This window comes from Trichomonas vaginalis, chromosome IV, assembly GCF_026262505.1.
Source record: "Trichomonas vaginalis G3 chromosome IV, whole genome shotgun sequence".
Lineage (NCBI taxonomy): Eukaryota > Parabasalia > Trichomonadida > Trichomonadidae > Trichomonas > Trichomonas vaginalis.
Window position 1 is genome coordinate 18,370,546 of NC_067206.1, and position 24,957 is coordinate 18,395,502.

At 34.0% G+C, this 24,957-nt stretch overlaps 12 protein-coding genes and 2 pseudogenes across 14 annotated transcripts, besides 5 other annotated features; 7 read left to right on the plus strand and 7 right to left on the minus strand.

Moving 5' to 3' along the window:
• Positions 1–11,725: part of a mobile genetic element that runs on past the window's edge.
• TVAGG3_0121000 (organellar and viral DNA polymerase type B) lies at positions 8–328 on the plus strand (the record flags this gene model as incomplete). Its single annotated transcript, XM_001289831.1, has 1 exon — positions 8–328. The coding sequence occupies one exon, from the start codon at positions 8–10 to the stop codon at positions 326–328; it is 321 nt and encodes a 106-aa protein (XP_001289832.1).
• Positions 697–1,391, minus strand: TVAGG3_0121010 (annotated as a pseudogene). Its single transcript has one exon. A coding segment is annotated over exon 1 (695 nt).
• On the plus strand, positions 1,608–2,078 carry TVAGG3_0121020 (uncharacterized protein; the record flags this gene model as incomplete). The annotated part of the gene is made up of 1 exon (XM_051223545.1): positions 1,608–2,078. The coding sequence occupies one exon, from the start codon at positions 1,608–1,610 to the stop codon at positions 2,076–2,078; it is 471 nt and encodes a 156-aa protein (XP_051108531.1).
• Positions 2,095–2,514, minus strand: TVAGG3_0121030 (protein of unknown function, DUF4108 family; the record flags this gene model as incomplete). The annotated part of the gene is made up of 1 exon (XM_051223546.1): positions 2,095–2,514. One exon carries the CDS (start codon positions 2,512–2,514, stop codon positions 2,095–2,097), a length of 420 nt encoding a protein of 139 aa, XP_051108532.1.
• TVAGG3_0121040 (uncharacterized protein) lies at positions 2,955–3,787 on the minus strand (the record flags this gene model as incomplete). The annotated part of the gene is made up of 1 exon (XM_051223547.1): positions 2,955–3,787. A coding segment is annotated over one exon (833 nt), but the record flags the coding sequence as incomplete, so codon positions are not given.
• TVAGG3_0121050 (uncharacterized protein) lies at positions 3,817–4,506 on the minus strand (the record flags this gene model as incomplete). The annotated part of the gene is made up of 1 exon (XM_051223548.1): positions 3,817–4,506. One exon carries the CDS (start codon positions 4,504–4,506, stop codon positions 3,817–3,819), a length of 690 nt encoding a protein of 229 aa, XP_051108534.1.
• On the minus strand, positions 7,820–9,202 carry TVAGG3_0121060 (annotated as a pseudogene). The gene has a single exon. A coding segment is annotated over exon 1 (1,383 nt).
• On the minus strand, positions 10,284–10,618 carry TVAGG3_0121070 (protein of unknown function, DUF4106 family; the record flags this gene model as incomplete). Its single annotated transcript, XM_051223549.1, has 1 exon — positions 10,284–10,618. A coding segment is annotated over one exon (335 nt), but the record flags the coding sequence as incomplete, so codon positions are not given.
• Positions 11,629–11,725: a terminal%2Cinverted (terminal inverted repeat of Maverick-3 transposon ID:TVAGG3_0120840).
• A 2,934-nt stretch (positions 11,726–14,659) lies between these two features.
• On the plus strand, positions 14,660–16,047 carry TVAGG3_0121080 (uncharacterized protein; the record flags this gene model as incomplete). Its single annotated transcript, XM_001298055.2, has 1 exon — positions 14,660–16,047. A coding segment is annotated over one exon (1,388 nt), but the record flags the coding sequence as incomplete, so codon positions are not given.
• A 238-nt stretch (positions 16,048–16,285) lies between these two features.
• On the plus strand, positions 16,286–16,709 carry TVAGG3_0121090 (uncharacterized protein; the record flags this gene model as incomplete). The annotated part of the gene is made up of 1 exon (XM_051223550.1): positions 16,286–16,709. A coding segment is annotated over one exon (424 nt), but the record flags the coding sequence as incomplete, so codon positions are not given.
• A 4,073-nt stretch (positions 16,710–20,782) lies between these two features.
• On the plus strand, positions 20,783–21,145 carry TVAGG3_0121100 (uncharacterized protein; the record flags this gene model as incomplete). Its single annotated transcript, XM_051223551.1, has 1 exon — positions 20,783–21,145. The coding sequence occupies one exon, from the start codon at positions 20,783–20,785 to the stop codon at positions 21,143–21,145; it is 363 nt and encodes a 120-aa protein (XP_051108537.1).
• Positions 21,146–21,163: 18 nt separating this feature from the next.
• TVAGG3_0121110 (uncharacterized protein) lies at positions 21,164–21,405 on the plus strand (the record flags this gene model as incomplete). The annotated part of the gene is made up of 1 exon (XM_051223552.1): positions 21,164–21,405. A coding segment is annotated over one exon (242 nt), but the record flags the coding sequence as incomplete, so codon positions are not given.
• A 133-nt stretch (positions 21,406–21,538) lies between these two features.
• TVAGG3_0121120 (uncharacterized protein) lies at positions 21,539–22,257 on the minus strand (the record flags this gene model as incomplete). Its single annotated transcript, XM_051223553.1, has 1 exon — positions 21,539–22,257. A coding segment is annotated over one exon (719 nt), but the record flags the coding sequence as incomplete, so codon positions are not given.
• Positions 22,258–23,560: 1,303 nt separating this feature from the next.
• Positions 23,561–23,588: a terminal%2Cinverted (terminal inverted repeat of Mariner transposon ID:TVAGG3_0121130).
• Positions 23,561–24,864: a mobile genetic element.
• Positions 23,657–24,784, plus strand: TVAGG3_0121140 (Mariner transposase; the record flags this gene model as incomplete). Its single annotated transcript, XM_051223554.1, has 1 exon — positions 23,657–24,784. The coding sequence occupies one exon, from the start codon at positions 23,657–23,659 to the stop codon at positions 24,782–24,784; it is 1,128 nt and encodes a 375-aa protein (XP_051108540.1).
• Positions 24,837–24,864: a terminal%2Cinverted (terminal inverted repeat of Mariner transposon ID:TVAGG3_0121130).
• Positions 24,865–24,957: the final 93 nt, after the last annotated feature.

Genomic DNA, 24,957 nt, shown 5'->3' on the forward strand with positions numbered 1-24,957 from the left:
CGCAAAAATGAACCCACAATGTTCTAAATGTAAAGCAGCAATGAGGAAATATAACTACTCCGTCAAAGAGATAGAACGTATGCGAAACGACTATGCTGACTTAAAGAGGGAGGCAGAGAAACCAGCAGAAGATAAAATGGACATGTTGACATTTCTAAACAAAAACTATCCAACAGCTGACGATTTCCTTCTTTCAGATGTCAAGAAGAAATATAAAGAAACTTTCGGCATTGTGAAAACATTCGATATCCTTCGTGAAGAAATCGAAGCCACAAAATTGTTTAGAATTTCACGAATTCACAATGTTTACCATGTAAAACGCTTATAAAATAACTGGGGTAGAAAAGAGGTTAGAAAACAGGTTAGATCTAACCATCTACCCTAAAATATATTTTTATTGAATTCTGAGTAAAATTCTGAGTAAAATATATTTTAGGGCTTGTGTCAAACCGTTGAGTTTTCACAAAATTTAAAAAATAACGTTTACCATGTAAAACGCTTATAAAATAACTGGGGTAGAAAAGAGGTTAGAAAAGAGGTTAGATCTAACCATCTACCCTAAAATATATTTTTGCTGAAAATGAAATTTCTCTAGACCGACTTTTACAGGGGTAGCCAAAACTCTATGAAAATCGTGAAAAATAACAGAGTATTTTGACAACTTCAAACAAGTAGAGTAGATGAACTCTTTATTTTTCAAGCTTGACTTTTTACAATTTGAACTTTGTTCGCGTAGATGTGAATTCTGAAAGAAGTATGAGGGTCTTGTATGACTTTGTACTTCTCCCAGAGTTCATGTCTGTCAAACTTACCTGCCATGGACTCTTTCATAAGTTCCATGAAATCGTCTTCGGACAATCCGGGAAAAGTATGATATCAGTAAGTATTCTTTTAACATCCTTACTTAAACTCTTGGCTGTCTGTACACAAATGACAACTGAGATGTTAAAGTGTCTGAGCTTCTTAAGAATTCGACACATGTCTTGTTCTCTGTTCTTTAACAAAGGATGAGAAGCAAAGTCATCTAAGATAAGAAGACATCTGTGAGGGTAAGTCTTCCAATCGTAAGATTGCAATTTCTTCGAAATGTATTCTATCTCTTTCTGTTTGTTTCGGAAGTGTTTCTTCTCTAATATTCTCTGCATTTCCTCATTTGGGTCTTTAAACTTCGAGTTTATATACTCATTTATAGCATTGTACTTCAAAACTCTTCTTTGGTACTTCTTTATCCAATCTAACAACTCAGAGTCTTTTATACATACTAACTTAGACTTTTTTATAATATCTTTGAACGAATTGACGGTTTGGTCAAATTGACCAGAAGTACTACAAATGACTACTAACTCATAGAATGGGTTCTTCTCATCTAGTTCTTGTTGTTGTGCAGCCATTTTAAGATAAGTGAAAGTCTTACCCGACCCAGGTGGTGCGATTAGACCTGTTATACCATTCTGAGCAAATAGGAACTTGTCATGTATGGGTTTTATCTGAGCATTTTCCAACTTCCTCTTGTTCTTATTTAAAACATTCTCAAATTTCTTGTCAATGTCAGCAAACTTTTTTTCTAACATATTTTTAGAAAAATTAAAATTTTTATCTTTTTGAAAATGTCTAGCGATTTCGCTATCTATATTCGAGACAAGCTTTTTGACAGCAAAACATCTGTCGACCATAAAATCTTACATAGTGTAAACAAGAAAGGTGAATTTGTTCTAAAGTTCTGTTTCTGGGAATATGACAAGAACCATAAAACATTACAAAGAGCAGTCTTAAAATTTGTCAATGACAGACTTGTTGACAGAGATGACGCCGATTGGAAAGATGAAGTCCAACAAAAGTTCTTAGAATGCAAAGAAGACACATGCGCTGTTCTTGAAGATGAAATAGAAAACAGAATAGATGAGCTATTAAAGGACAAAGAACTTTTACATAAATATGGTTCGGAGAAATTTGACATAACTCCACCAGAGAAGAAGAAGAGAGAAAAGAGAGAAAAGAAAGAAAAGAAAGAAAAGAAAGTAGAAGAAGAGAAGAAAGAACCTGAACCAGTTCCAGAGAAAAAGAAATTTGACATGTAAAAATAAAATTTTATTTTTAGAACATTTCTGGGTCAATGTCAATGTTCTCTTCCTCTTTAGGAGCAAACACTGGCTTAGACTCTAAAATCTTTTTACCCAATTTACCTTGAACTTCAACTATCTTAGACTCATAATATTCATAGTCGTCTGCTTTCTTTGGTTCATAAGGTATAACAAGTTTGTATGCTTTGCCTTCTTTAAGGTTTGAAAACCTTCTGTCAAAACTTTCTTTGACTGCTAACAAACCTTCTATGTCTAAGTCTTCAAATTTCGCACCATTTTTAGTCACAATAGCAAACTTAACTGGTTCGATGTTCCAAACTTTGCTGAATGAAGACTTTTCAAAATGGTAGAAGTAAACATTCAAATATGTGAATGGGTCTAGTTCTTCTTTAAGTCCTGACATGTACTTGTTTACTGAGATGAATTTCGTCATCTTTTCTATCGGATAAAAAAATATTTTTTTTAAAATTTACTCAGAAAAATTATTTCTTTGTATATACGCCGTTCTGAACATCTAAAAGACTTTTGACATTTGCCAAGAATGTTCGTTTAGAAGCTGCCATATAACCATATTCTTGACAATACTGTTTATACGAATCGTACAATGACCTTTCATCTAAACACTCAAAGTTAGTCTCATCTATAAACAGTTCATATACACTCTTGTTTGCTTCTAACAATGTTTGTCTTTCTTCGGTATGTGGAATTTGTCTTGGATTGAACTTTGAAATATCTAATGTCATGAAATATGAGAACAAGTGGTTGTAAAAGTTAGGTGTCAAAGTTTCTGCTAAGTCGTCAAAATATTCTGTATCTTGCATATGAGAATCTGACGTTCTGACAACTACATATCTTCTGTCAGAACTTTCTAACTTCATCGGAACAACATTGTTTGAAACCATGATGAAATTTGCAACATTTTCACAAACTCTTTGGTCTTTATATTTTCTTTCAACAACTCCAACTTTGTCTGTTATAAGACTCTTCAAAGCATCTGAGTTTAAAACCTTTGTTGTATCTATACTTTGAAGTTCGTTACATACTATAAGTTTCATATTCTCTATTGAAGAGTTAAATTTACCGCAGATGTTTTCTAAGTTTGTCATATTAGGGTTCGAATAGCCCTCTAACAGTTTGCATAAGATATCTGTAAAGAAAGTGTTCTTACCAGTTCCTTGTTTTCCAATTATAATGAGAGCAGTTTCATTTTTAGCACTTGGATGTTGTAAGATGTTTGCAAACCAACATAAGATATACTCATAGACTCTTTCGTTTCCATTGCATATAATTTCTTTGACATGGTCTAACCAAGCTTCTATAACATTTTCTTTCCATTCTACTTGTTCGTATTTATATCCAGTGAAGATAGAATAGAAGTTTGGAGATGGTGTATAGAACTTTATACCACGAACTGAAAAATCTTCTAACTTTGACAATAAGATATCCCAAGCATCTAACATCTTCATACCAACTTGTACGACTTTTATTTTCTTAAGTTTCTGTCTACATTCTTGTTCTGAAACTATTGTCGCTTTAGGTTTGTTAAAGACAACATCCCATTCTTTCATGACATAACATTCTGGGGCAGAGTCAACATAAATGACTAAACGTTTCAAATTCTCGACTGCTTTGTTATAGTCTCTAAATGGACACATATTTCTGAACGCTTGGAAGTCATAAAAATCTGAAACGTCTATTCTGTACATTTTTATAAAAATAAAAAAAAATATTTTTTTTATTCTTGACTTTGTTGTTGCATTTGTTCCATTTGTTGCATTTGTTGTTCTTGAGCTATTTGTTGTTGAAGTTGTTCTTGTAGTACAATACTTTCACCAGTTGCATCTTCCAATTCGAAACTTTCTGCCGTCATTGACAAATACATAGGACATAAAAGTTTTACAGGAACAAAGTTTGCGTCAACTAAGGTTAAGTTTATGTTTGCTAAAGTGTTTGAGTTTACTAAAGCTGAAAATTCTGCATTCGAATGAACAATAGGCAAACCAGCAGAGAAAGTGTTGTTTATACGCATGAGTATCTTTTGGTCATAGTAGTTTCTGTCGACATTCGAATAGCACTTTGAACCTAAGTTTGAAACAATATATAAAATAGGTGTACTTAAAGTCAATGGAACAGACAAACCTTGTATGACACCTTTTCCTGTTATAGGAAACTGTTGGTAGTAAAAACCAGATATAAGTTTTGTATTATAGCTCATATCGTTTATACTAAACTCAGTCGGACATCCAAACATAATGAAACCTGCTCTAGTTGCAGCACATGTTACATCCGTCCTTAAAGTATTAAATAAGTCAACAAAACCTGTTGGTGGTATATCTGAGTAAGTATCTTCAAAGAAGTATTTTTTACCATTCACAACAACAAAGTCTTCTGGTGTCAAAAGAGCAAAACAGGCTTTAGTCGTCATCGTGTTTAAGGTCAGTTTACAATATCGTCCTTGAGGACTTTGTAAGTTTGTTGTTATAGAATTATATGACTCAGGGTTTTTAGTCGTAATAGTATAAACCACTATGTCTTCTGCCATTTTACATATATTTAAAAGTTTTTCTGAAAGTGGAGAAGAACTTCATCTAAACTTTCACATGGCGTTTCTTGAAGTTCTCTGTCTAAAGAAGTTCAAATATTTTGTAAAGACATAGAACTTTCCTTTGTCTACACGAACAAACAAAACAGGGTCTTTCATATCGTTCAAAAGTGTGTAAAGTCCTTTACATGAAATAAAGTCTATATTATTTTTCTTCAAACATCTTTCAAGAAGTTTTGACATTTTTACTTAGCAACTAAATTTTAATGAAATGTTGTGGTCGTCAAATATTTTTATGACGTCTGGGAAACTATATTTTAAGTTCAACGTTTCACCTCCTTTCATAACGTATATCTTGTCAATGACATTGTATGAAACACCACAGCAAGCAATGTCGGGTTCTATTTCTTTGATGTTTATATCGTCTGCCTCTGTCAAAAAGTTTCAATAGTTCTTTCAAAATTTCATGAGGTGCGATGACATATGAGTTCACTTTTACAGGGTTGTGTTCGACCAAGTTTAACATTATACCAAAGCCTGACAAATCTTCTCCTGAGTTTTAAGTTTGTCTTTAAGTTGTTGTAGTCGTTTCGAATATCTGCAACAGAACTTAAGTCTCTGCTAACTTCAGGATATGTTGGTTGTTCTTTTACAGGAACTATTGTTATACCATCTTCGTCTTCGTATGGTTTCCCCACTTCAACATCTCTTTCTTGACATTGACAACAACACTTTGACTGTTTGTTTGAGTTGGTGAATTTAACTTCAATCACTGCCATCGCCATTAAACCTTTTGAAACACTTACGCTTCTATTTTTCGGAAATGACATTTTACTTAGAATAAAAAGATGGACGTATTTGAGTATCTCTTCGAATTGAAGCAAAACAAAGTTTACACACACAAACAATACAAGTTCATTGATAGAATAGTTCTTTATACAAACAATGGAAAATGTTATAGAATAGCAGTCTTTGCTGAACCAAAATATTTTCATAAAGCAAAGAAAGTTGGTATATAACCGAGATGGTGAAATTTCTTGAAGCAGACAAAAATATAACAACAAAACTTGACCGATATTTCTAAAGGAAAGTTTTTAATACAATATTATATCAAAACTGGCGTACTGTCAATATTTGACGGAGAGAAGTCAGTTCAAGAACAACTTACTGACCTGCTGCCAAAATCTGCTCGATGGAAGCTGTCGTTATACCAATCTGAGGAGCCCCAGCAGGTTTCATCGAACGAATCTTCAAAAAGAGCATCTTCCGTGAAAAGTGCTATTGGTTTTGTAAACTTCTTTGCTTTCAATTCATCTGGACCGTCTCTGTCACCAGTATATTTGTATTTGAACTGTACCAACAGTTGAAATACCACCCATAAAGTCTCTGAGTCAGCAAATGGAATGCCAAGCCAAAAGTTTGAACGGTCTCCATTTGTATATTGAGAGTTTTTTGAGCTCCTGATGAGTCCATACTTTCACATATGGCATAATAGAACTTTGCATTTCAGGGTTAATGGTTGTTGTGAAGTTGTTGTTAAAGTTCATAGCATCTAATGTCAAGTTGTATGACCTCATATCCTCAACTGTAGATATTCTTTCTTTGGATAGTATTTGCCATCTATGTTTATATGATATTTAATACCAGGGTTGTAGAAACAAGAATAGTCATTTATAGTTCGTCTGAACAGTACAAACATAGTATCTGCATGTTTCATTGCAGTTGTTAAAGCAATATCTGTTCTTGCACCTGGTCAGCACTTTGGTTTCCAACTTCACCTGCAAAGTCTTTGACAGATATTTGGTGTATAGGGAACATAAGTGGAACTGCAATATATTTGGCAGCTAAAGCATTGAAATATCTGGGTCCAACATATAGACTGCAAGTCTGCTTTCTATTCTCTTGCATTCAAACTTTTCGCATGTGAACTTAAACTGGGTCCCAAGCATCTCCAGCAGCATTGAAATAATAGTTTACTTCAGTGTTGAGGTTTGAGAAACCAAAGTCTAAGTCAACTTTGTTTTTGCAAAAGTCGGCGAATGACATTTTATTTGTTCCCACTACTTCTGTAAGAGTGAATGGGTCTTGTGTTGGTGCAATGACTAAGTTATTTTGCTTGGAGTAAGTTCGATAGAAATTTTTCCTGCCCAGTTTGGCAAGTATCTTAAAAACCTGAAGATGAGGAAAGATGACAAAGGAACTCTAAGTTTCAGTTTTACTTTGGTTACTGCTGCTGCAGTTTGTCCAGAAAGGTCAACATAAACTCCTGGAACGTTAGGGTCAAGTCTTCTTATTTTCTCAATAGTTGCATACTGGTCTGTTTGTTCTCTAGCTTGTGGTTGTACTGAGTTTCTCAAGCGAACCATTCATAGTTTGCCCATGTTACTGTTTGAACTAAGTCAGAGTTAGAATATATCTTATATCCCATGAAACTTCTGGAGCATATTGTATCCGACATAGAAAATTCCATTGCAACCTTTCTTGTCAGACAACTTGGCAGAAGGTTTTTTCAATGTCTTGTTCCACGTATAAGAATGAGTTGTCAATAGAAATAATATGAAACCTGTCGCAAGCAATATCTACTGTTGTTGAAGAACCTTCTCCAAACTCACCTACATTTCATAAAAACAGCAGTTGTATATTCGTAAGTTCCAGGAACTATTTCTGACCTTCTAATGGCATTGTCGCATTCGTTATACCATTCGGAAACATTTCCATTCATAGCATCCAAAACTGTTGGCGTTATATTCTGAGCGGCGTACATTTCATATGAGTAAAAATATAGAATAGTTGGATTTATATGTCATAATAGAACCCACGTGGACCAAGCTTTACTTTCTTCCTGACTGAGTTTTTAACTCTTCTTTTTCCTTCATTGCCCTCTGCTTGAAGTTGTTGCATCTTTGCATTATGTTCATCTAGTATGTTGCAAATTTCCCATGTCCTTTTTGCCTTTTGGCTCTGGTCGCCCATCTCAGGTAACCTATATCCTAGAAAGAGTTTGTCATAGTCTGTATTTGAGTCTTCGCGTATTGTTTGCATGACTCTTTCCTGAGTTCCGGTTCAAGCTCTTCAAACAGTGCCTGTCCATATGGAATATGCTCGTTTCCAAATATATGTTTTTGTAGCCATTCTGGTTTTCTTTCCATGTTACCAACTATATCTTTTGTGAATGGAAAGCTTTTACCCAATCTTTCAGTCTTGCGTCGTTTATTTCTGTAGTTGGTTTTATTTTGTCAAGGAACATGTTTTTCAATACTAACATTTCATTTGGTACTGTCCATTTGAGTTTTCTTAAATATTCATCCCTTCTCGATTCATCGCCTGCAAAAGTAAGTTTTTATGACATTTTGTAAACTTTCGTTTGCAAGGTCATGTACAATAGGTTCTCTTCCTTCTCCCTCCCTAACTTTCTTTCTAAACTCTTCACCAAATATACCATCTCTATGGTTCTGTGTAGTTCTTTGAGATAAATGTTCTAGAACGTCAGGTGTTATATTTCCATCAGCCATGTTCATTTCATACTGGTCCAAAATATCTGCATGTTTCATATCTTTCAATGGCATTAAAGCCGCGCTTAAAATACCAGCTATATCTCGTTCACCATTGACTTCCATTGCGTCTACAACTTCTTGGAATTGTGGTTGTAAGTTTATGAACCACCTATCTGGATTAGCTTATGACCCCATCTCATTGTAGTTCCATCGTCTGCAGAAACAAAAGTAGGTTTGTTTCCATCTTGGTTAGGTTCTGAATGAACTTTAAACAATGTTTCATTTCTATATGTTTTCTTGAAATTTAACCTTTTATTTTCACCGAGTTCATCCGAAGATTGAACGTTAAATGCTCGTAAGTAAAAAGGGTTGTTGTATTTGTGTACATTTTTTTTCAGTTCTTCCATTCTATGCTGGATATTTTCATCTGATGTTGGAGTCTTTTGTATGTCGGCAAACATTTTTCGATATTCTTCTACTATGTCAGCCGAATTTTTTTTAGACTCTTGGAAATATTCCATATTCTCCGCATACTCTTGTTGAGGGTCAAGATTTTTCGGCTGTTCCAAATCTTCATCTAGTTCTGTGAAGTTAGTTTCCAAAGGAAGGACTTGTTCGTTTCCTTCAGGCTCTTCTAGCTGTTGTTGCTGAACTATTTCTTCCATGTCTGGTTGTATCTGAACTTCTTCCTGTGGAGTTTCTTGTACCTCATCTGCTGGCATTTCATATATTCCGAGACCGTTTTCAACAATTTCCCTATCTACGTCATCCGCATTCATAAGCTTTTGTTCTTTCGTTCCGTCTCTATTTTTTACGCGTTTCATGACGAAAGTTGAATTGTCATTTAGCTCTGACATCAAATATCTCGGAGTAAATTCATCCATGTCATTTGGATGATATGCTATTAAATCATATCCCTTAGCGAGCTTGTATTTTCCAGGTTTGAGATTATATCCGTTTTGGTGCTGAGCCATAAAGCTAAATAGGTTCGGGTCAGTATTTCCATCCTTGAACTTTCTAATAGCTTCTTTATATCTGTCACTAAAGTCAACAGTATCTGGGAAACCACACTCTTCTTTAAGCATTTTTAAGAATTCTTGGTTTCCTTGTTCTCTACTTCTTTTATGTCCTTGCTCTGTTTGTGGTTGTTGTTGTGCAGGGTTTTGAACTGTTGGTTGCTGTGCTGGTTGTTGTGTTGGTTGTTGTGCTGGTTGTGGAGGTGGTTGTTGTGCTGGTTGTTGTGCATGCCTGTGTCTGTGTCCATGTGACGATGTAAATGTTCTAGGTAGTCCTGGTGCAGGTGCTTCTCTTGGAGGGTTTGGTGGTATATAAGTTCCACCAGCTGGCACATATGTTCCATCTGCAGCGTAATGTCCTACCTGACTTTTCGTTTTTAAGAAAGCATTTACTAGGTCTGTTTTGGTCTGTTGTAACTCTTTTTCTTGACTTTCCACAACAGTTGCTCTAACGGCGTCATAGGCACTTTGAACTGCCTGTCTCGTTGCTGCATCTGTTATTTTCGTCATATTTTGTGCTACTTCTCTTAACTCTTTGTCGAAACCTTCAGACTTCAGTTTCTTTCCAGATGAGAAGTCGTTCACTTGTTTCACCTTACTATGAAGAGCTTCGAAAGCGTTCTTAAAGTCAGCATTTGTTAAAGCTTCATTTGAACTATCTTCATCCGCTTGTATTTTTGTCCTTATTGACCCTATGAGTTGGGCTGCTTTAGCGTTGGCTTGGGCATCTAACCAGTCATTGTTGGCTTTTATATATTCTGCGCTTTTCATTGCCTTTTGCATAGCCGCGTCGTTATTTTTACTTTCTTGTGCTAAGTTTTCATACTGTACGGTTTGGTTTTGCAACTGTAAAAGTTTTTCTGCCTTTACATTTGCTTCAACTTCTTTTTTATACTCATCGCTATCCATATATGTCTTCAGGGCTTTTTGTTTTATCTCTTCATCTTTCAGTATTTTATATTGAGTAGTATGGTTTTTCAAATTTATGACATCTTGTTCCATTTTTGCTACTTCTGTTGCTTTTTCTGACACTTTTTTCGCATATTCCTCTGTACTTAGTTCTTTCAGTTGTTCTTCTTTCTTCTTTTTCTCTACGTTTAACTCATTGAGTTTCTTTGTGTGTCTGTCATATTCTAGTTTCTTTTCGTTTTCACTTATTTGCTTCTGTATGTCTATGTTTGACTTTTTGACATCTGTTATTTGATTTTTGAGTGAACTCAAATTCATTTGACTTTGAGGGTTATAAGCTGTTCCGTCTGCAGCTCCACCATAGCCTGCCATTTTCGCTAAAAGTGCCGCTCTTAAACCTCCACTCTGTGCACCAACAACTCGGTTTAAAAGCATAGGATTGCTTGACATTTGTTGCAACATAGTGGGGTCATTCATCATTTGTTGTTGCAACTGTTGTTGTGGTGTCAGTTTTACTATTGGATGTTTCAATGCTCTCTTCCTCTTACGTATATTCTTACGTAGCTTACGTGGCATTTTAAGTGAAGTTAAAAAGCGGTTTTTGACAGATGTTTATTGTGACTTCTTCGTAAAGACTTTATTGTGACTTCTTCGTAAAGACTTTGTTGAGATTTCTTCGTAAAGACTTTGTTGAGATTTCTTCGTAAATGACCCAAAAATATATTTTAGGTGAAGAGGTGAGATTTCACCTCTTTTTTCACCTCATTTCTCACCTCTTGAATTTTCATGAATTTCTTCGTAAAGACTTTGTTAAGACTTCTTCATCTAATTTCTCATGAACTTTCTTGTCTATGTTTTGTTGAGATTTCTTCGTAAAGACTTTGTTGAGATTTCTTCGTAAAGACTTTGTCAAGATTTCATCGTAAAGACTTTGTTGAGATTTCTTCGTAAATGACCCTAGTAGTATATTTTTGGTGTAAATTTCATGAAAATTCAAGAGGGTGAAAAATTAGGTGAAAAAACAGGTGAAATCTCACCTCTTCACCTAAACATTATTTTTATTGAATTCTGTGTAAATTTCATGAAAATTCAAGAGGTGAGAAATGAGGTGAGAAAACAGGTGACATCTCACCTCTTCACCTAAACATTATTTTTGGTGTAAATTTCATGAAAATTCAACGGGTGAGAAATGAGGTGAGAAAACAGGTGACATCTCACCTCTTCACCTAAACATTATTTTTGGTCATTTACACTCATTACGAAGAAGTCTTGACAAAACATTTACGAAGAAGTCTTGACAAAACATTTACGAAGAAGTCTTGACAAAACATTTACGAAGAAGAAGTCTTGACAAAACATTTACGAAGAAGTCTTGACAAAACATTTACGAAGAAGTCTTGACAAAACATTTACGAAGAAGTCTTGACAAAACATTTACGAAGAAGTCTTGACAAAACATTTACGAAGAAGAAGTCTTGACAAAACATTTACGAAGAAGAAGTCTTGACAAAACATGAAAACATATATAATTTGTGAAAAGTGAAACATTATATAATGTTTTCGACCAAGAAGACTAACAATTTTCCGAATAAAAACTTCATTTATACTAAACATCTTCAGGGCTAGAGGGCACGAAGTGCCTGGAAGCCCCACTACCTTTTTTTTTTTTTTTTTTTTTTTTTTCGATACGAGCGTAAGTCCATAGAATGTGTTTTGAGGGAAACTATAAAAATCCAAAATAGAGGTAAGTGCGCCATTATTACCTGCGAAGTTACATGGAATAAATCGAAGAGTAAGTACAAGATGATCTTGCATCTTTCCAAGTAAATGAAATTTATTAAAATTAAGATGATAATATTCATTTATAGTATGTGTATGATGTGTTTTCAAAATTTCTTCAAATAAAATGCAATGATAATTTTTGAATAATTTTTTCTTGTGTATATTTCATTTTTTATTAGTGAAAATATCATTACATCAATAAGGAAAGCACAATCCAAATTCATATTAGTTAAATTAATCTACGACCAAAAGCCCGCCAAATTTGAATTAAACACGTTTTTTGATAAAAGTGTCATTTATGATTGTTGCATTTAGGGATAGTAGCCAATTTCGGTACCAATCTTGAAAATGCCTCGCCATGCCCGCAACATGGAAGAGAAGTATTGGTCTGATATTGAACTATCAATCAATGCAAACTGAATCACCTTGTCATGTTGCTCCACAGATACAGCAGTCTGAGTCCCTCGCTTGGTCATGTTGCTCCACAGATACAGCAGTCTGAGTCCCTCGCTTGGTCATGTTGCTCCACAGATACAGCAGTCTGAGTCCCTCGCTTGGTCATGTTGCTCCACAGATACAGCAGTCTGAGTCCCTCGCTTGGTCATGTTGCTCCACAGATACAGCAGTCTGAGTCCCTCGCTTGGTCATGTTGCTCCACAGATACAGCAGTCTGAGTCCCTCGCTTGGTCATGTTGCTCCACAGATACAGCAGTCTGAGTCCCTCGCTTGGTCATGTTGCTCCACAGATACAGCAGTCTGAGTCCCTCGCTTGGTCATATCACACCAGATAAATAAAAGTTCAGCTTCACAATACTTACCTGCTCTATTATGTGATTTTTTCCAACTATCATATGTTAGTTGTTGTATTGAAGTTGAGTATGAAAGAATAATGTTGCAAGATTTCTCACCAAATAAAAAATCATTAAAGAACTTTTTATTCTTTGAAAATGTATTTATGTTGAAAATAATGGAAGATGTTATTCTTGTTAGTTAGTTTACGAAGTTCTTTTGGAAGAAATTTGTTGAATATCTTTATTTTGAATGGGAATGAACTTAGGAAATTCACCACGAGCTCTTGAATAGGCAGAATTGTAATGGATGATTAGCTATGATGGGATTATACGATGTTGGTTTGTTCTAGAATGATTAAAAAGTTTTCAGGTAATGTGCTGATGCATTACAAAAGATGGAAATTATTTAAATAATAACATAGTTTAATAATATTCAATTTAACTTATTAAATATTTGAAAAATTATCTAATTAGGATTTTTTTAGTTTGAAAAATTAATTTTAGGCATAGTGTATAAAATAAAAAGCATCTACCGTGTCAGAAAATCGAAAAGTTTTCCAAAAAAATCATAAATTTCAAATTTTGAAATAAAAATTGGTACTTTTTAATATGTAAAATAAGAAAATGTATTTTTTTGAAAAATTTAGATAGAGTAGTTCTCTTTGTATCTAAGAGGAGTGAATTTTTTTTCTTTAACAAGATCTGGAAACGAACAATTGAAATTTATTTTATCAATATCAGGAGGAAAAGTTAAGATTCAATATGGGATTGGTTGGGTGTAAGGTAGAGGAACTATTGTGTGATAGTTGATGCTTAGAGTTGAAATTGAAGGAAAATAAAACGATAAAAATAAAATGAATACTACCATGGACCCGTCAGTAATAGGTAGTGAAGAGAATAAATCATCCTTACCTCATACAACAACTCATCCTTAGCTGAGACAACAAGTCATCTTTACCTCAGACAACAACTCATCCTTACCTCAGCCATTGACTTATCCTTACCTCAGTCATTGACTCATCCTTAACTCAGACAAAAAGTCATCCTTACCTCAGTCATTGACTCATCCTTATCTCAGCCATTGACTCATCCTTATCTCAGTCATTGACTCATCCTTACCTCAGACAACAACTCATCCTTACCTCAGTCATTGACTCATCCTTACCTCAGACAAAAAGTCATCCTTACCTCAGTTATTGACTCATCCTTAACTCAGACAAAAAGTCATCCTTACCTCAGTCATTGACTCATCCTTACCTCAGTCATTGACTCATCCTTACCTCAGTCATTGACTCATCCTTACCTCAGTCATTGACTCATCCTTACCTCAGTCATTGACTCATCCTTACCTCAGTCATTGACTCATCCTTATCTCAGTCATTGACTCATCCTTACCTCAGACAACAACTCATCCTTACCTCAGTCATTGACTCATCCTTACCTCAGACAAAAAGTCATCCTTACCTCAGTTATTGACTCATCCTTAACTCAGACAACAACTCATCCTTACCTCAGTCATTGACTCATCCTTACCTCAGTCTCTCTCTTTGACATCCAACACTCAGTCTCTCTTTGACATCCAACACTCAGTCTCTCTCTTTGACATCCAACACTCAGTCTCTCTCTTTGACATCCAACACTCAGTCTCTCTCTTTGACATCCAACACTCAGTCTCTCTTTGACATCCAACACTCAGTCTCTCTCTTTGACATCCAACACTCAGTCTCTCTCTTTGACATCCAACACTCAGTCTCTCTCTTTGACATCCAACACTCAGTCTCTCTCTTTGACATCCAACACTCAGTCTCTCTCTTTGACATCCAACACTCAGTCTCTCTTTGACATCCAACACTATAATTTCTTATATATATTCCTTACGCATTCACATCACATTCTTCCTAATCATTTATTAAATTTTTTTCCCTTTTTTATAAATTTTAAATCTTTTTAATTATATTTTTTTTGATTCATTTCCTTATATTTTTAAATATTTTTATCTCTCTGTATTTCAGTTTAAAATCCGTTTATTATTTCAAATTCGCTTATGGCCCAGACTCCTAAGGACATGGTTCCTGATGAGACCCGCGAGCCTTTTTTTGTTGAAGAACCAAAAATCGAAGCAATTGATCCTTTCAAGTATATTAACTGTACCAACTACCTAGATTTGAACACAATTTCCATATTACTCAAAGAAATCGAAAAAAACATACTGGCTTACACACACACCGATATTGCTCAAGCTCTTAGTGTTGCCGGAATTTCTTATGAGCAATTTCAAAAAATTCCTTGCTTTGTTTATATCAACTATTTCTCCAATCTTGCCATAAAAAGGCTTGATCTTTTGGAGATCATTATTTATACATACATTACAATATGGGAGTGTAATGATATGAAAATCTTTATTGACAATAATTTTGCTTTTTTTCTTTATGTGGTCGATAAATACTTAGACTTCCAGACAATTCAACAATGCAGTTTCTATAATTTGAAAGGTAGATCAAACATAAAAGATGATGTAAAAACAAATAAGCAAATGATTAATATATTATATGAAGATTTAATTACATGTTATCCATATAAATCGACAGCCAATCTAATATTACATCTTCTAAATGATGATACTACATATAACTTTTCGAATGTTGACTTTCGATTTCTTGATGATCACTTGCATATCGCTCATTTAGCTTTGCATTTCTCTGCCACAAATGTATTCAATCAGTTTGCACAGGGCATCAAAGATAAAAACTTTAATAATTATGTTAAAATTTACAACGGATCTTATTTCGACTTTGATCTTTTGAATGATGGAACTGTGCCCAAATGGATTTTGGCAGGATCAAACTGTGTCAATGCTAATATGCTTCCATTTTTGATTTCAACTCATGATTACATCGGATTTCTAAAACAAAATAATCTGAATGAAAGAAGAATTCAAGGGCAAGTATTACTTAACTGTGCAAAATATAATGAATTCCTTATTTTTCGTACATTTTTAAATAAGGATACCGCAAAAAGCTGTATCAAACATATAACAACGGCATCTGGCTTAGAAGCATTTTATCTGGAGACAATGTATAAAATGTTAGATATAAATTTTCTTAACAAATTATATGATACAGAATCATCGAATTATATTGGACTATATTCAAGGCTTTTATTTTTCGAATGCAATTCCAAAATACCTTATAAAATCAAAAATTTTGAGCTCACTGTTAACAAAAATAAATTATTGAATCCATTTCAAGTATACGAATTTTTAAGTTATTTACCGTCATTTTTGGAGATCAAAAATGCATCGGTTAAAGATCCTAAAACGGATTTATTTCGATACAGGATAGTATACAATTTTAAATATATAAAGGAAAGCTTAATTACCTCAACAAACAAAAAAACATTATTTGATATTGTCCTTGTTAAAGGGAATTTATTTTCAATTCAATTAAAAAATCTCCCTGAAGGCATGATGATTGACGAAGATTCATATCTTAAAATTCACAAATCAATTTTGCCATCCCCACAAACCAAAAATAAATTTCGTACGAAGTTAATTAAATATAATATAATTGACCGGCCAGAAACAGAAGACGAAAGAGATATTTATGATGAGTTAAAAACCCTTCCAGGACGTGTGCGAGTTCATTATTGTGATGATAATGAAACATATCAAATGTTTTGTCAAGGACATAGAGTCGAATGGGTCTCTTGGGTATCACCAATATCTGCGCAATTGCTTATGAATCCGAACTGCAAAATTCAATTGATTGAGGTCGACGCTACCTTCCCAATTGTAGATTATATTTTAATAGTCCCTCAAATAGTTATTTATAATACAGGGATTCCTATGGGCTTCTATGTTGGTCCATCCGAAAACGCAGAAGCTTACAAACTGTTTTTTGCCTCTTTAGAAAAATCTGGTGTTACAATCGAAAGAATCAGAGAAATTCCATTCCTTGGTGATTTAGGAACTGGAATTAAAAAGTTTGCAAAAGATAAAGAATTAATCATATGGGCTTGTATACGCCATGTGCTAAATCTACTGTCTGAGGGAAGCATGGTGGATGGCATGATCGAGGATACAATCAGAGCCATAAGGCAAGAGGATTATGAAGCGAAGGCTATTCAATATACTCAATTACTCGAAGAATGGCATAATGAAGGTGCGATTTCATCGAATGCCATTCAAAAATATAACAAATTTTGCATTAATAAAAAAGGAAAATTCTGCTTGTGTTTTAGGGAATGCCTTATTGGCCCATCCAATCATGCCGAAAGTTTCCATTTGCAATATCAAAAAATCTTAGAAAAATTTTCGGCAGGAAAATTTGATTTCAAGCTGATGATTCATCTCCTTTCAGATTATATAATGCAGAGAGAAAAGGATGTACCGAAAATTGTAAATACAAATGTTAGTCGAGAACTAAGCAACCAAAAGAAATATGCAAAACAGCTCTTGAATGTTCATCCTACATGCGGACAATGGTGCATTGATCAGGAATTGATTCTTAAGAGTAAGTTCGGTGTTAAATTTCCATGCATTCACGAAATTAAGAAAGACACTACTATTTCTCAACTAACATTGCCTCCTTGCATAGGATTATTTGAAATCGAAAGAAATGAAGCACAAAATCAATTTAAAGTATCTAACAAGTCAATGACTGAGATAAGGATGAGTCAATGACTGATGTAATGATGAGTCAATAACTGAGGTAAGGATGAGTCAATGACTGAGATAAGGATGAGTTGTTGTCTGAGGTAAGGATGAGTCAATGACTGAGGTAAGGATGAGTCAATGACTGAGTTAAGGATGAGTCTATGACTGAGGTAAGGATGAATTTTTGTCTGAGGTAAGGATGAGTCAATGACTGAGGTAAGGATGAGTCAATGACTGAGGTAAGGATGAGTCAATGACTGAGGTAAGGATGAGTCAATGACTGAGGTAAGGATGACTTTTTGTCTGAGTTAAGGATGAGTCAATAACTGAGGTAAGGATGACTTTTTGTCTGAGGTAAGGATGAGTCAATGACTGAGGTAAGGATGAGTTGTTGTCTGAGGTAAGGATGAGTCAATAACTGAGGTAAGGATGACTTTTTGTCTGAGGTAAGGATGAGTATATGTCTGAGGTAAGGATGAGTCAATGACTTAGGTAAGGATCATTCCATTCCAAATATATCACAACACCTACACCTTACACAACCCACAAATCATCTCCAAATTTCTTTTCAGAACTTCTTTTAAATGAGCATTTTTCAATCAACAAACATCCCTTCTTTTGCCCGCACAAAAGGTTTCAGATGTTATCTTGTTCGAGAAACTCATGAAACAAAGTTCTAAATGAAAATCCACGGAATGAGCTTGTTCAATAGCATTATCAATAAAAAGAAATCTATGGTATCGCCCGCACAATACCAAAAGATTCCATTTTGTAATGAATGATTACTATGATCCAAGGATGGTTCCGTAGACTTGAAAATTTTAAATTGGAGGTTTAATTCAAATTTGGCGGGCTTTTGGTCGTAGATTAATTTAACTAATATGAATTTGGATTGTGCTTTCCTTATTGATGTAATGATATTTTCACTAATAAAAAATGAAATATACACAAGAAAAAATTATTCAAAAATTATCATTGCATTTTATTTGAAGAAATTTTGAAAACACATCATACACATACTATAAATGAATATTATCATCTTAATTTTAATAAATTTCATTTACTTGGAAAGATGCAAGATCATCTTGTACTTACTCTTCGATTTATTCCATGTAACTTCGCAGGTAATAATGGCGCACTTACCTCTATTTTGGATTTTTATAGTTTCCCTCAAAACACATTCTATGGACTTACGCTCGTATCGCGTTAAAAAATGTCGTTAAAATTGAACCGCGCCGTAAATTAAGTTTTAGCCAGGGGATTTTTGTTAATGCAAAATGTTAGAAACAACATAAAGAATCATACAGCATGCTAAATTTTCTAAAATTGAAACTTTGTGTAAAGTAACAATTTTTTTGACATTGTAAATTATGTTCAATATAAATATATAGTATACTCAAATCTCAGTAGTGAGAATCCATCAAATATAAATTTCCAAAATAAATTTCAAATTAAAGAACAGAACGAGAAAATAAAAAATAAATAAATAAATAAAATATATATATAATATCATCACTTTTTGTCAAAAGTGAAGTCAACCCCTTTTCCATGCAGATAAGTTACTTCATTTCTACATAATGATGAAGGGCAGAAAGTCGTGGTTTGTCATTGACCAGTCCTCAATCATGGTATCATTTGCTGGAAATGGATGGTTAGGACCTTCACTCAAGACAATAATTTAAAAGATATTCTTCAAGGAAGAATATACCTCAAGCCTTCTGATAATGGCTATATTAACAGAAGGAATGTTCTTAATCTGGTGTAACTTACTTGTCCAAAAGGCAAACATTGAATTAAGAAACGACAATATCAAAAGAAAATTACTCCTTTTAATAAATTCTCACTATACCAGGGAAAATGAAGCGAGCTTGAGTTATTTACTAGAAAATAATATGAAGCGAAACAAAGTGAGGTGAAATTCGTATTTTTCAGATATATCGATCAACATTGAGTTTTATTTGGGTGGAAAATGCATCTATTTGGTGTAAATGAATAGATAGCCTTTTAAAATGCATTTATGTACAATATTTACCTGATCATAATTTTTTTTTCAAAAATTTTGCTTTTTTAGCATTTTGAAGATCATGAGGTATCTATATATGTACTCTAGATTGTATTTGTAAACTCATTTTGACCATATAGCCATTATTTAAACTGCATCTTTTTTGAGATTTCAAATTTTTATATAAAAGAATGTCTGTTTGTACTCATTTTGTTATACATTGTCTGTTTGTACTCATTTTATTAAAGATATCTTATAATAATATTTATTTTTTATTCATATAATAAAAGATATGTGTTTGCTATTTATTTTTTGAGATTCTAAACAAAAGGTAGTGGGGCTTCCAGGCGCGTTGCGCCCTCTAGCCCATAAGAAATTTTGCCCAAGACCCAAGAGGAGGACCGAACCCCAGCCGACCAGCCGGTGACAAAACCAAAACCGTTGTTATTTACATCATATTAATGGTGTCACTTTTCACAAATTATATATGTTTTCATGTTTTGTCACTTTTCTGTCACTTTTCGGGTAAAAACATTTTTATTATTATATATAAATGAATTTTACAAAACCACCGTTACCGTTCTTTGGAAATAAGAGTAGATGTAAAGATATTATATTGAGAGAACTTAAGAAACTACCGAATGGTCTAACATTTGTAGATTTGTTCGGTGGAAGTTTCTATATATCCCATTTATGTCATACCGTATTTCCTGACTCAAAGATTATATGCAATGACTTCGACAACTATATGGACCGTCTCAAACATATTCCAGACACAAACAATATATTGAAAGAGTTAAAAGAAAAGATACCTATAGGTAAGATGGAACGTATACCATTAGATAACAAAAATATTGTGAGAGAGGTTTTGAAAAAAGCAGAATATATAGACTGGGATAGTATATCTGCTAGACTATTATATAGTGGTGCTATAAAAGTTCATGACATTGAAACACTTATGTCAAAAGTTTTATATCTTAACTATACAAATGTTTTCAAAGAGGACATAGAAAAATATATTGAGGGTATAGAGTTTGTGAGATGTCATTGGACAGAGTTGTATGAAAAATATAAAGACAAGGAAAATGTTTTCTTTATAGTGGACCCGCCGTTCTATAACACATGGGATTTTCAATACCAAGTAGACTGGACTTTGAGAGACTCTTTAGAAACTTTAGACGTTATACATAACCATCCATGCTTTTACTTTACATCCGATAAAAGTGGTTTGGAAACCGTTATGAGATGGTTAGAGGACATACATGACTATGAGTTTATATATGACAAGATAGAATATGAGAGAGGTCCTATAAACCGGAGAAAGTGTCACAATAAAGAAATTTTATTAGTAAGTAAATGTGGTTTGAAATAGGACTACTTGTTTTAGGTTTTTTCCATTGTGTCATTTATTTATTTGACGTGGCAGAAAAGTACAGAGAATATGAAGATGAACCAATGCCTGCAAATGTTCAGTATATGTACTCGTAAGAGATATTTTTATCTAATATTAAATGGACGCACAGAACTTAGCGAATGCACAGCAACCTGGACAACCAAACCCAGAGAATATTCCAAATGAAGTTAGAATACAAACTGCAATGGCAAACTATGGTCAAGTGCCAACAGATGTACAAATGCAAACTGCCATGTCAAATGACGCTGCGTTAGGTTTGCCACCATGGTATGCAAATATGAGATGGAAAGAGTTTTATACAAACCCTGAAGTGGGATATAAACAACTTTATGCAGATGACGCGAACACAGGAGTTGACCCAGAATATGTTTTCTACCAGAGGAGAAACAGAATGTATGAGCTCCAGTTAAAGAATGCTATGGAACTCAACAGGAAACGTAAGAGACTAGGCGGACATTAGATTTTTACATATAGTAAAATGGGTTTCTTCAGTAAGATAGGAAACTTCTTTCGAAATGTTGGAAGAGGTATATGGAATGGAATAAAATCTGTCGGAAGAGGAGTATGGAACGGTGTCAAAAATATTGGTAAAAGAGTAGGTCAGTTTGTTGGTATTATACCTAAAGACCCTGAACCAGAAGAGCAAGCTCTGTTATACAACAGCCTGAACCTGCACCACAGTCTAGTTGGCAACCAAATCCAACACCTCAACCGTATTAAAAAATTATATTTTTATCGTTCGATAGTAGTTGTATATGAAACTAAGTTCTAAGTAAAACGCATGGTATAATGGAATTATTCTTTTTCTTCCATCTGTAGTAAACCATACTTGAAAGTCTGAAATACTTCCACTTGGTGGTTCGTATAACTTTGTAGGTTTTTCGTAAAAGTCATTTGCCAAGCATAAGAAAGAGTTTTGGGCGCCAGAAATGAAGCATGAACAATAATAGCATCTGGGTCGAAAACATCTTTAAATAAATATGGTTCATCTCTTGCATATCGACTGTAGATATTTGTTAAAGGAGGTTCAACTTTCTGATTTAACATTCTTTGCAAATAATACCATGACATTGCAGTGAATTCTGTATATATTTGTTCGTCTTTATTTGGATTGTCTTCGTAGATTTGAAATGACACTTGTGAATTTTGTTTGTCATATACAATTCTCACATAAAGTGTGCTATCGGTATTCGCATATTCATCAGCATATTTTGCATAACATGAATTTATTTTATCTTCTATATTTTTTAATGCAGCCTGTAGAGAAGATGAGAGGTCAACTTGTATTAGCTCAATTTCTTCCCACATTTTTCGTTGCCCTTCAGATGTATAATCTATATGAAACCTTACAATAAATGGAAAACTTTTATCTTCTACAGACACAAACTTTATTCTTCGAAAGCCAATAGCTTTTGTGACAGATGGGTCTCTTAACCATCTTAATGGGTAGTCAAAACGATAGCCTTCATGCTTTACGGTATCTGTCTCAAACTTTTGACCGACATTAGTAAAAAGTTCATCTAATGGTTTAGTTGTAGCAACTCTAGAATTTTCTTTTTCTATTGGAAGCATATTTTATCTATAATAAAAATGTCAAATGAAACAGCGTCTATGAGAGAAATACAACACAACCGACAACTCATTATGCAAGCTCTAAATAAGAACACAACAAACTTTTCAAACTATTCTAAGATATCTGAGTCATTGAAAGAAGGAAACTTAAAACTGACAATAAACCCAATGACAGATGAGTTTCTATTTCAAGACAATAAGAACAATACTGTCTGTATAAATCCAGCAAAAGGAACTTTAAACGAGAAACCTATAAATGAACTTCTTTTGAAAGCAGATGTTGACAACAAAGCTGACAAAGAATATGTAGACGATGCAATAGCAAAAGAAGAAGAAAGAGCTAACAATGCTTATGCAACAAAAGAACATACTCATCCTGAACTAGCAGACAAAACATATGTTGACAATAAAATGTCAAGTGAAGTGACAAGAGCTGAAAACGAATATTCTAAAAAGACTCATATACATTATATTAACCAAATACCAAGTCTTAAGGAAACATTAGAGACAAAAGCAGATAAGACTCATACACATTCTATATCTGATATTACAAACTTACAAGAAACCTTAAACAGGAAAAGTGCCGTTGGACATACACATTCTATATCTGATATTACAAACTTACAAGAAACCTTAAACAGGAAAAGTGCCGTTGGACATACACATTCTATATCTGATATTACAAACTTACAAGAAACCTTAAACAGGAAAAGTGCCGTTGGACATACACATTCTATATCTGATATTACAAACTTACAAGAAACCTTAAACAGGAAAAGTGCCGTTGGACATACACATTCTATATCTGATATTACAAACTTACAAGAAACCTTAAACAGGAAAAGTGCCGTTGGACATACACATTCTATATCTGATATTACAAACTTACAAGAAACCTTAAACAGGAAAAGTGCCGTTGGACATACACATTCTATATCTGATATTACAAACTTACAAGAAACCTTAAACAGGAAAAGTGCCGTTGGACATACACATTCTATATCTGATATTACAAACTTACAAGAAACCTTAAACAGGAAAAGTGCCGTTGGACATACACATTCTATATCTGATATTACAAACTTACAAGAAACCTTAAACAGGAAAAGTGCTGTTGGACATACACATTCTATATCTGATATTACAAACTTACAAGAAACCTTAAACAGGAAAAGTGCTGTTGGACATACACATACATCTTCTGAAATAACAGACTTAAACGTTAGCCTTGAAAATAAAGCAGATAAAACATATGTCAATGAAATATACCAAAGTTTGATAGGAACAAAAAATATTGATACTATAGGGTGTCCAAAGGTGCGTTTAGCACAGCGCTCTATATGAGACTATTAAAGGAGATATATGCTGATTATAAATATATAATAAAAAATATGAATATATGTATATGATGAGTATGTTGTATTTTGGCGCCATGCCGGGATATAAAATGAATTTTGAGACAAGAGGCGGTTTCGCGGGAAATTTTGGCGGGATTTTTTTCATTTTTTTAATGAATCATAAAGAAAACATCCTCGCTCTTGCAAAAAAATACAAAGACTGTAAAAAAATCTACGAGACATTGGTAAAATGCTTCGGTATGGATGCTCCTAGCTATTCCACTGTAACGTATCATGTTAGGATGTATCACTTCATGAACAAAAAGGCGCCCATCATAAAAATTGACAAAAAATCGCCGGATCAAAGAAAAATCAAAGCAATTCTTCAAGCGCTAGATGAAGACCCAAGAGCATCACTCAGAAGGATAGAGGAGATGACAAAGATACCACGTACAACAGTCAGTTATTATCTGCACAATTATTTGAACTACAAACTAGCGTATACACGTTGGGTTCCGCACAACCTTAATTCAGTTCAAAAAAAATCTAGAGTCCAATCTTCGAAAGAGCTCCTCTCTATATTGGGTGCGTATCAATCCAAGAAGTTTCGCTTTTTAGTAACAGGGGACGAGTCTTGGTTTCAATATGCAACAGAAGCCAAAATCATGTGGATCCCGAAGGCTGAAAATCCGCAAACATTCCCGAAGAAAAAAATTGACACACCAATGATGATGTTGTCGGTTTTTTGGGGCGTGAATGGCATCATCGCAATTGATATTCTTCAAAAACCTAATACGATGAATGCTCAGTATCTAATTGACAATGTTCTTACTCAAATTATCAATTCTGATGAGTTTGAGAAATCCAAACAACAAAAACAAAAGTTTGCAATTCATTTTGATAATTCAAGAGTTCACAAAAGTCATAAGGTAATGAATTACTTGGTGGAAAACAATGTCAAAGTTGTTCCAAACCCAATTTATTCACCTGATATTGCACCCTCTGACTTTTATTTATTCGGCACGCTAAAAAAGAGAGCTGAAGGACGCGAATTCGCGAGTCCAGATGATCTTGAAAATTTTGTAAGAGAGCAATTTGAGCAATTTTCTCATGATGATTTAAAGCGTGTCTTTCAAGCCTGGATCGATCGCTGCGAACGCGTGATTGAATCCAATGGTGATTATATTTAAATAAACTTTATATATATGTAACTTGTTTATTTCTATTCGCAGTATTCAGGTTTGTGCTAAACACACCTTTGGACACCCTATATTGTTGGTGACTTTTCTGTCAATGAAGAAAATAAATATTTTAGATGACAGTTGGTACAGTCCTTAGAAAATGGTACACGGTATAAACTCAT